General features: G+C 57.8%; 1 protein-coding gene across 2 annotated transcripts in view; it reads left to right on the top strand.

Annotated features, from left to right (window-relative positions):
• The window catches only part of ADCY5 (adenylate cyclase 5), a 145,698-nt gene that overhangs the window by 94,808 nt on the left and 40,808 nt on the right, over positions 1 to 10,082 (top strand). The window contains exons 4-7 of one of the 2 annotated variants that reach the window (XM_014545249.1): positions 5,799 to 5,910; positions 6,655 to 6,782; positions 8,976 to 9,047; positions 9,926 to 10,067. In XM_014545249.1, coding sequence (XP_014400735.1) covers positions 5,799 to 5,910; positions 6,655 to 6,782; positions 8,976 to 9,047; positions 9,926 to 10,067 — 454 coding nt within the window. Of the gene's footprint in view, positions 1 to 5,798; positions 5,911 to 6,654; positions 6,783 to 8,888; positions 9,048 to 9,925; positions 10,068 to 10,082 lie in introns of both variants that reach the window. The other variant, XM_014545248.1, reaches the window with a different exon arrangement.

Genomic DNA, 10,082 nt, shown 5'->3' with positions numbered 1-10,082 from the left:
CCCCCCCCCCCCCCTTGTAAGGTTATTATCTCCTCTCCCGTCTCCTTCAAGGACTTGGCTGCCATCCCCAGGTCGCGCTGGCGTCTGGCCCAGCTACCTTGTGTTCTGAATTATAATGACCTCCCGACAGTGTCCGCGGTGCTCAGATACCCATGAGTGGAGTGTGCGCCCTGTGGGCAGAGAGGGAAGATGTCCTTGGCCAGCCGACCGTGTGAGGAGTGGTCCATACACTCCGGGCACTCCTGTCTCCAGCCTGATATTAAGTATTCTGAATTCCACACCCCACCAGTGATGGACAGGAGTGGTCTTTATGTTATTATCTCATTCATTCCACGGACATTTGCTGAGCTGCTACTGTGTGCCAGGCAGGACTAGGAGTAGATGGGAGACACCGTGCTCACCCCTGAGGGAGCATCCAGCCCTCACAGTGGGGTAGGGCCACGCTGGTGCCGTGGGAACAGCGGCCACACCACACAGCTGGCCCCGTTGGGGAAGCCATTGGGGTTGGGTCTTTTCTAATTAATTAATTATTTTACTTGTGGTAAAATATACATAACTTAACATTTACAATTTTAACCACTTTTACATTCACATTGTTGTGCAGCCACCATCACCATCCATCTCCAGAAAGTCCTTCATTTTGCTTGGCATGTTTAGAATGACTTCCCTGTCCACTTAAATATATATATATATGATTGATTTCAGAGAGGAAGGGAGAAGGAGAGATGGAAACATCAATGATGAGAGAGAATCATTAATCGGCTGCCTCCTTCACACCCCACACTGGGGATCGAACCCACAACCCGGGCATGTGCCCTGACTGAGACTAGAACCTCGACCTCCTGGTTCATAGGTCGATGCTCAACCACTGAGCCTCACCAGCCAGGCCTCTTGGCATTTCTTGAGTACCCCCCCTGAGCAATGCCGAGGAATGCAGGAGGTCAGAGGGGCAGGTCCTCGCGATGTCGGCTGCCCAGACCACTAGGCGAACTCAGCTCCTGGGTGTTCAGATGCTGCCGGATGTGACAGCGTCATCTTGTCACAGGGCCCGTTGGCAGCCAGAGGGAACATCAGTGAGGAAATGTGCCTCACCGAGAACGCACGTGGTGAAGCTGGGCTGAGGCAGTGACAGATGGCTGAAGGGCCCATTGTGGTCATTGGGATGGGCGCCTGCCCGCTCCTGCCTCTGGAGTGGAATGCAGGGGCCGCGAGTGACGGATGGCAGGCAATTAGGGAGGCGCGCACAGCAGAGTGGGCCTGCCCGGCTTCTGCTCACATTGCCAACATGAGCTCTCAAGTGGGAACTAATCGATGAATTAGCACCTTACGGCACGTCTGGACCCGGGCTGCTTGTAAAACGGCCTTCAGAATGACCAAGGAGCAGAGCAGGGATGCTGCCCAGTGAACAGTCTGCCTTGGCTAACCCTCGTCCAGCAGGAGCCTTCCAAAGTGACAGTCACTGAGCAGAATACCCCCTCCCCCCCATGGCAGGGGAGTGTGACTCCGAGGGGGGCGGGGGGATGTGGAGGTGGCAGTGTTTCCACAAACGTGTGGGGGAGGCTGCAGGGCTTGGGGTTGGGGTCTCTGAGGCCTTGTCGACGCTGCCATGTGGGGTAGAAGCCCTGATTTGAGCCCCCTCCGCCCGGCTGGCTGCTTGCTCTGTCCTACCTTCCGACAGCAGGAGCTGTAGCAGCCTGCCCTCCCCGATTCCTCAGCAGCTGCTGAAGGTCCTGGAGGGGCCTTGGAAGAGTAGATTCCAGGAGGCCCGCACACACCCCTGTGTCCGGTATCTCCTGGAGCACCTGTGGGCGCCGGGCCCCAGGCTCTGCAGGTGCGTGTCTTAGATGGCATGCTTGGGGCTCTCAGAGGCCCGGGGAGAAGGAGGAAGGGCTACTGGAGCTGCTGGTTCTGCCGCTTCATTGCTTTGAAACTGTGACTATTCTCTTCTATTCAGCCAGTATATATTAGACACTTGCCGGCTGAATTTTGTCCCTCTAAAAAGTATGTTGAGATCCCTGGTATCTGTGAGTGTGACCTTATTTGGAAGTAGAATTTTTGTAGATGAAATCAGGTTAAGAGGGGTCCGGCTGGAGGAGGGTGGGCGCCTCATCCAAAACGACTGGTGTCCTGATCTGAAGAGGAGCCTGCCCTGTGAGACAGATATACAGGAAGGATTCCTGTGAGGACGCAGGCAGGGATGAGCGTGGAGCAGCTGTGGGCCAGGGGTGACAGCAACCACCAGGCAGCGGAAGGAAGGCTTGTACCCAGAATCCCAGAGGGAGCATGGCCCTGCTGACACCTTGGTTTCACAATTCTAGCCCCAGAACTGTGAGAGAATATATTTCTGTTGTTTTAAGTCCCCCCCCCCCCGCCCAGTTTGTGGTACTTTGTTACCTACTGTGTGCTGGGTATAGTGCTAGATGTACATGGGTGGTGGGGGTGGGACAGATAGAGCAGAAGGCAAGTAGACACGACCTCTCCTCATTTATTCGGTCAGTCCATTGCACGTTTTATTGAGCATTTACTCTGTGCCAGACGTGGTGTGGGGCTGGGATATAGCAGTTCATGGAATCGACCAAACTCCCTCCCTTAAGGAGTTCACTTCCTAGTAGAAGAGACAGGCAGGAGCGTAATGATAAGTAACCACCACAGTAACATAAAGAGTATGTTAAATGGTGAAAAGCGCAAGGGGAAGGCCGAGCAGGGAAGGGAGAGAGACATGTGGGGGGCTGTAGAGTTAAATAGGGGGTGGAAGCCGCCTTGGGAGGGTGACATTTGAACTAGTACAGGCTTCTCAACCCTGGCTGCCTCTTAGAATCACCAGGGAAGCTTAAAATAAAGCAGAACAAAAACAATCAGTAGCAGAACCCCACCCCAGGCCAACCAAGTTAGCATCTCGGCGGGGGTGGGGGTGGGGGGGGCGCTCTCTGAGACCTCTCCTTATGAAAGCTCCCAGGTGGTTCTGACAGGCCCCAGGCCTAAGGACCACGGGTCTAGCAGGGTGAGTGCTCCCCGTGGCCCAGCGAGGGCACGTGTGGGGAAGGAGGACGGCCCAGGCCTGGCCGTGTCCATGCCTGGCAGACAGACCCCTGTCTTGCCTTGAGTGACTTAGGTGAGTTTGGGTAGGTGCCCCTGGTTCACACACATCTGCCTCATGCTTCCCAGGCGATTCTTTCTCTTTCTTTCTTCTTATCTTGCCTCTGCCAAGTCCGGGGATGTTTTTCCTTCCTATTATGGGGTCTCACCAGCCTTGGACACAGAGGGGAACAGCCGCTGGGCCTGGCATCACTGGCTGTGCATTCGAAATTGTGAGGTCAGCTGACCGTGCTCCTTGACTCTGAAGCAGCCGATTTTGACCCCGACTTGCTTTGATGTCCTGAGTCAAAGAAGAATGTCCAGAACAGCGATGTGAGGGTGCTTTTCACGGGCGAGGAGAGACCTTTTCCCGCCTCCTGGGTGGAGTGGGGCCGCTGCCTGAGAGACGGAGCTCGGGAAGTGGCAGGTGGGCCAGGATGGGGTCTGCACTTGGTTAGGAAGCCAGAGCAGGACCCGGAGCCCTTAGCTTCCCTCACTCGCTCCTTTCCCGCCAGCGTGCCGCAAGCCCGGAGACTCCCTGGGCCGGCGCTGAGCCTGTCTGCATGTCAGACACCAGGCATCAAAGCGTGGTGGTGATCCCGACTCCCTGTCATCTCTGAGCACTCTGCACGTGGCTGCCCGCTCCCCGAGCAGCTGTCTGATGTCCAGAGTCCTGTGGCCTGAAGAGAGTGTCTCCCCCTCTGCTCCTCCTGCTCCCCACTTTCTCTCTTTCCCCTCACTTGTCTCGTCTCTCGTGTCCCCCCATTTCCCCACTCTCTTTGGCTTTCCTCCTGCAGTTGTCTTTGCTGATCCAGGCTGGGATCTGAGTGGCTAGAGGACCCTGGATGCCAGGAAACAGCACTGGGCTCGGCACCTGGGGCTGCCCTCCCGTGCTTGCCCTGGGAGGTGACAGCCTGGCTGCAGCCCCAGGAGGCACTCCCTGTGTCCGCTGCCCCTCGGGAGCTGTCAAGCAGCCGCTGATGCGTGCCCACCTACAACAGCCCATGTGCCCCTCGCCTCCCTCTGCCCCGTACATAATGCCAGGCCACTGACAGATGTCTTTATTCCCTTAAGGTGACTGTAGGCCATCAGACAGCGTACTGTTTATTGGTCCAACTCCTGGACTGTGGAGCCAGGTTGCCTGTGTGGCCTTGGGTAGGTGACTCAACCTCTCTGGGCCTCCGTTTTTTCGCCTGAAAAAGAAGCTTAGATGAGTTCATGTAAAGTGCTTAGAACAGCGTCCAACTGTTTTTGTTTTGTTTTAAATAATTATTGTTGACAGTATTACATTGTCCCCTGCCCCCCCCCCCTTTCCAAATGTTTTTAAATGTAGGTTTCATTCGTATCCAGGTGTGGTGAGCCGGGAGATGATTTCCATTGAAAAGATAGTTTGTTACAGTTCCCGAGGGCTGAGGGCACACCATGTCCTGGGGGCCAGGCAGGGAAGCACCGGGGTTGGGCAGGAGGCAGAATGAGGGGGAAATGTGGGCAAAAGCCTTCATTGTGGGAAGGAACAGGTGAGACGGGGTAAGTGGGCTTAGGACTGCCCCGTGTCTGGCACCTGTCCCTGGCGGTTCAGTGACAACGTATGTTTAGTCCTACATTCTTCCTTTAGAGTGGGGCTCAGTTCTGGAGCCTCCGGGGCTGAGGTGTGCGAAAGCAGCACAGGCCTGGGGGAGCCTGCCGTGCCGCTGTCTCCGGCTTCTTCCGTGAGACGGACACAGTGAGCCCATGCCGGCCTGGGAGTAGCTCAGCACGTGAGAGTCACTGCGTTGGTGTGTCCATTTCAAGAAAAAAAATTCTAGGGGCCCTTATACATCTGGCGCTGGGTCCTCACCTCTGGTCATCTGTTATGAGACAAAAGGAAGGTGTTTCAGTCTTGGAAACACGAGCCTCAGAAACATAGAAGCTCCGCAGTGTGCCGCGTAGGGACCGGCTGGTGCATTTGGTGGGCACCCAGGGCGAGGTGGGGACGGGGGTAGGTGAGGCCAAAGGAGCTGGTGGGGACGAGCTGGGGCTTCCAGAGATGCCTCCTGGCTGTGTCCCCCTTCACCTCCCCCCGGCCTCCTCTAGGCCGTCCTTTTAGAGCAGGGGTCCTCAAACTACAGCCCTCGGGCCACATGCGGCCCGCCGAAAACATTTATCCGGCCCACTGGGCGTTTTTGTCGGCGCAGTGTGCATAGGAATTTGTGCATAGTTTTTTTTTTAAACTATAGTCCGGCCCTCCAACGGTCTGAGGGACAGTGAACTGGCCCCCTGTTTAAAAAGTTTGAGGACCCCTGTTTTAGAGTGTTTCTTTGGGGCGGAGAGCTCGGGGCTGGAGTCCCATGTGCATGAAGTGAGGCCTCGTGAGGCCGCCATTCGGTCCTGAGCCCCATCCCAGGCCCAGCCACCTTGAGGGGTGGCTCCGGGTCCAGCAGGGGCAGGCCCAAGAGGTGATGAGGATGGGGGCCTGGGTCTGTGGTGAACTCTGGCTGACACACCCTTCAGGGCCCCCTTTTCCTCCCGGGTAGCAGCTAGAACCCAGAGAGGACTGCAGCTGCTTCCTGGGCAGCAGGGAGCGTCCGCATGCTCGGGCCCCCAGGCTGGGCCTCCGTGGGCTCTCTCCCCAGCAGCCACGACAAGCCCCCAGGACTCACGCTGGCCTGAGGCCTAGGGTGGCCCTGGCCGTGTCCCCCTACCCGTCCTCCCTCACTGGGGTCCTCCTCCGCCTGTCTCCCCAGCATCCTGTTCGCTGACATCGAGGGCTTCACCAGCCTGGCGTCCCAGTGCACTGCCCAGGAGCTGGTCATGACCCTCAACGAGCTCTTCGCCCGCTTCGACAAGCTGGCTGCGGTGAGTCACCCCGCCCGTGCCCACCGCACCGAGTGCTTCCGCCAGGGCCAGCGGGAGGGCCTGATCTGGGCTGCCTGAGGGAGGGTGCCATGGGCAGGACCCGATGAACCCCAGGGGCGGGCACGGGGCCAGGGTGTGCCCTGCCTGGCAGAGCCTGCTGTTGGGAACTGGTGACTGGCGCAGGTGGTGGTGTGCTCACGCCCTGCATCAGCCCCGGCCACACACTCAGTCTGAGATGCTGTGAGTGAGCCCTCCGTCAGTGGGAGGGGTTTGAGGCCTGCGGGTAACACTGCCCCGATTCTCGAAGAATTTGTTTGATGGGACAAATGAGGTGCCATAGAGCCACTTTCCTGGTGAGGTTGGCGAGTGATGGGAGAATGAGTCTGGATACCAGCTGGCCTGTCCCCCACCCCCCAGCCAGGAGCTTCCAGAGAGAGGACTCTTCCACCTTGGGACAAAGTGGAAGTGACACCCAGGGAGGGGGGGACCCCTGAAAGTGAGTTCCCGAGCTTGGGGAGGCTGGAATGCTTCACCGAGGGCTGCTCAGCCTGTCCTCTGTCCCCAAGGCTTTTGATAAGCCTGTCCCTGTCCCAGGACGGGGCGCTCATGGGGATTGGGTCTGTGCTCACTGCCCTAAAAGGCAAGTTATTCCAGGCATGGAGTGAATCTGTTTGCTTCCCGTTTCTTTCCCTCCCACTTCACTTTCCTGCTATTTTTAATTTTAAAAACTAATTTGCTTTCCAGGAGAATCACTGTTTACGTATTAAGATCCTGGGGGATTGTTATTACTGCGTCTCGGGGCTGCCTGAAGCGAGGGCTGACCACGCCCACTGCTGCGTGGAGATGGGCATGGACATGATCGAGGCCATCTCGTAAGTGCCCGTCTCCAGGAGGACTGCCCATCTGCAGGGAATCTGCCCATCGTAGGGCGCTGTCTGTCTTCAGGGGTCTGTCCATCTCCCGGGAGACCGCCTGTCTGTAGACGGACTGGCCCACAGCCCACATAACTGACTGGCCACCTGGTTGGACCTATGGAGTCCGAAAACAGTGGGGCAAGCCGTCTCCCGAGGACCACCCGGCTTGGTGGGAGGGTTGGTTTGCACCTGCAGGTGTTGAGCCTCCGGCTGGGCTCCCTTCACCCACAGCAGTCGGGGAGGCTTTTCCCGGAGGGAGCGTGTCCTGCAGGAAGGGAGGGCTTTGCAGGGGCTGGGTCCCCTCTGCAGGAGCGGAGGACAAGCCGGCAGCCGTGCCGTGTGGGGGCCTTGCCCTGCAGTGGTCCCTCGTGTCCTCACCATCACTCAGGCGGGCGTAGGACCCCGCCCCCCCCTTTTCTACCAGATGAGAAAGGTTGGGCTCACGGGTGAATAGCTCCCCAGGGTAATATTCCTAGGCAGGGAGGGTCAAACACAGGTGTTCCCATTTAAGAAAATCCATCCATCCTGGGAATATGGCAGAAAGGGTTTGGGCCAATTTTTGGTCATTGTTGGCCATAGAAGGAGCCCCTGGTCATTAGAAATCTTGAACAAGCCAAGCTTACATGCCACCCTGGGAGCAGGTCAGAGATTGCATCCAGGTTCAGTAACTGAACTTTAGACATAGCCTGGGCAGGGGCAGTGGGAGCAGGTCAGAGATTGCATCCAGGTTCAGTAACTTTGAGCTTTAGACATAGCCTGGGCAGGGGCACAAGGAAAGCCACAGGGGGCAAGGTCAGAGGTCGGAGTCGCTGGCCAGGAAGTGGCTGGGTCCGGTAGTTTGGCTCAGTCCTATTCGGCAGTGCTTGCTGAGTGCCCCGTGGGCCTGGGCTCACCGGGGGGTCCCTCACCCGGAAGCGTGGAGTCCGTTGAGGGAGAGAGGCTGGGGCTCCATGCCCTGAGCCCAGGCATGCCCCCAGGTAAGAGAGGTGCACTGTGGTGGGAGGTGTGAAGGAGGCAGCCATTGATTACACTGAAAAGACCTAGAGAGGCTTCATGGAGGAGGTGGCCCTGGAGGTAAGCCAGAAAGGTAGAATGAGATAGCACCAACCTAAGCAAGTGGGCAGAGGCCAGATGGAAGGAATGGCTCCAGTAAACTATTTGCAGACTTGGTCCCAGGACGAGAGAAGTGATGGATGACATAAATCTTCCCTGCAGGGGGTCAGCCTCTCCCTGGCGGGGTGGGCTGGAGCGCTTGTGGTCAGCCCGCCAAGTCAGACTGCTGGCCCACAGCTGGCTGAGTGGGCTCATCCCCAGGATGTCTGGGAGGGTCCAGGTCCCTCCCAGTGCATCCTGTGTACTTGACCCCAGAATGCCTGACCCTCCTGCACTGACCCTGGGGCCAGACACAGACCTGGAGATGGATAGCGTCTGTCCTGTTCCCTTCCCCACAGAGGATGCAATCTCTGACCTACTCCCTGGATGGCCACCTGTCTATCGGGGACCCCCTGGGTAGCAGGGACTGGAGCTGTCTTCTAGCCCATCGGGGACACCTAGTCCTTACCCCTGCCTAGGCCACCCTTCTTTTCTGAGCAGACACATGTCCTCAGTTACCCGCCTTTCCTCTCTTGCCCAGCGATGTGGATAAAGCCAAGAGCATTATATGAATGGGGTATGTATTGGCTGTAACTTCCCCATCTGGCTCAAGTTGGCACTAATGTTCATTTGCATTTTCGAAACACAATGTCATGGACTGAGGGTAGCAATGGCTCCTGGTGCCCTAGTGGGGGGAAGCAGGGGGGCCTGGGTTTTAGTGTGAGGTGTCACGCCACCTTGTGGCCAAGTCAGGAAGCAGCACCTCACAGTTCGAAGCTCCTGAGCTCCAGCGCCCAGCCCCGCCCTGCAGGTTGGAGGGTCTCAGACTGGGTTTGGGCTGGCCCAGAGAAAATGACTTTTGACCCCTGCACCTTCTGACACATCCCCTGACCTCCTGCCTTCCAGCCTCACCCCCACTCTGTGTGCCCGGCCCATGACCCTCTCCCAGCCTCACCCCTGCTCCATCCCCAGGTTGGTCCGGGAGGTGACAGGGGTGAACGTGAACATGCGCGTGGGAATTCACAGCGGGCGAGTACACTGCGGTGTCCTTGGTCTCAGGAAGTGGCAGTTCGACGTCTGGTCTAACGACGTCACGCTGGCCAACCACATGGAGGCTGGAGGCAAGGCTGGGTGAGTGAGGGCTGTGGGCAGGGCCCCGACATAGCCTCCCGGTCCCGTACCCCCCCTCCCCCCAGGCTCACTCAGGGCCACAGGCGTGAGGGGCGGGGCTGGAGTGGGCAGGATGGAGTCGCTTGAAACCCTGGGGGTGGCAGAGTTTAAGCAGAAACTACTCAACCTGACAATTTACTTACACGACACCAGGGCAAGTGTAGGGAGCGTCAGGTCAGCTTCCCGAGCCTCCACCCAGAAACTGTTTACACAGAACGCGGTGGCTGGTGAGATGCGGGAGGTAGGGCAGAGCTCTGGAGGAGGGAGGACCCACAGATAAATTCTGGGGTATCCAGGGCAGAAAGGAGGTGGGATGAGCTGGCCAGGACGAAGAGCAGGATTTGGACAGATAAGGAAGGTGGGGTAGGGCGAGTGTCAGGCTGAGGGGTGGGGCGAGGACAGACACAGGACAGGAAAACATAGAGCAGATGGCTTTTTAGGGACCAATGGGAAAAGCCGGTGTTAAGAAGGGCAGTCATGCCAGATGGGGTTTGGACGCAGTCGGTAGTCAGTAGGAGCCCCTGCTGGCTCCTGGCCAGGTTTGCAAAGTTGAGACTGCAGGCTGTGTTCCTGGCCGGGTAAAAACGTGTTGTGTTGTTATAACAATGTACCATAGATGTGAGGTTGTGTGGCCGAGGGTCGCGAGCTGGGACGGACCCTCCCTGAGCCATTCGATGACATTGGAGGGAAACAGGACGTCAAGTGGGGATCGAGCTGGGGTTGGCTTCTGAGCCGCACTTTGAATCGGGGTTGAGTCGGTGCATCTGGGTTCTGCTTGGCAGCTAGAGCTCTGAATTCACGTTTTCTCCCTCCTCTCCCGCCTCCTTCTGCACCTGTAGACGCATCCACATCACCAAGGCCACACTCAACTACCTGAACGGGGACTACGAGGTGGAGCCAGGCTGCGGGGGCGAGCGCAACGCCTACCTCAAGGAGCACAGCATCGAGACCTTCCTCATCCTGCGCTGCACCCAGAAGCGGGTCCGGGGCGGGGCT

The sequence above is a fragment of the Myotis brandtii genome, unplaced genomic scaffold (assembly GCF_000412655.1).
Source record: "Myotis brandtii unplaced genomic scaffold, ASM41265v1 scaffold4, whole genome shotgun sequence".
NCBI lineage: Eukaryota > Metazoa > Chordata > Mammalia > Chiroptera > Vespertilionidae > Myotis > Myotis brandtii.
Note: the sequence above shows the minus strand (reverse complement) of the source record. Positions and strands in the feature narration are given on the sequence as shown.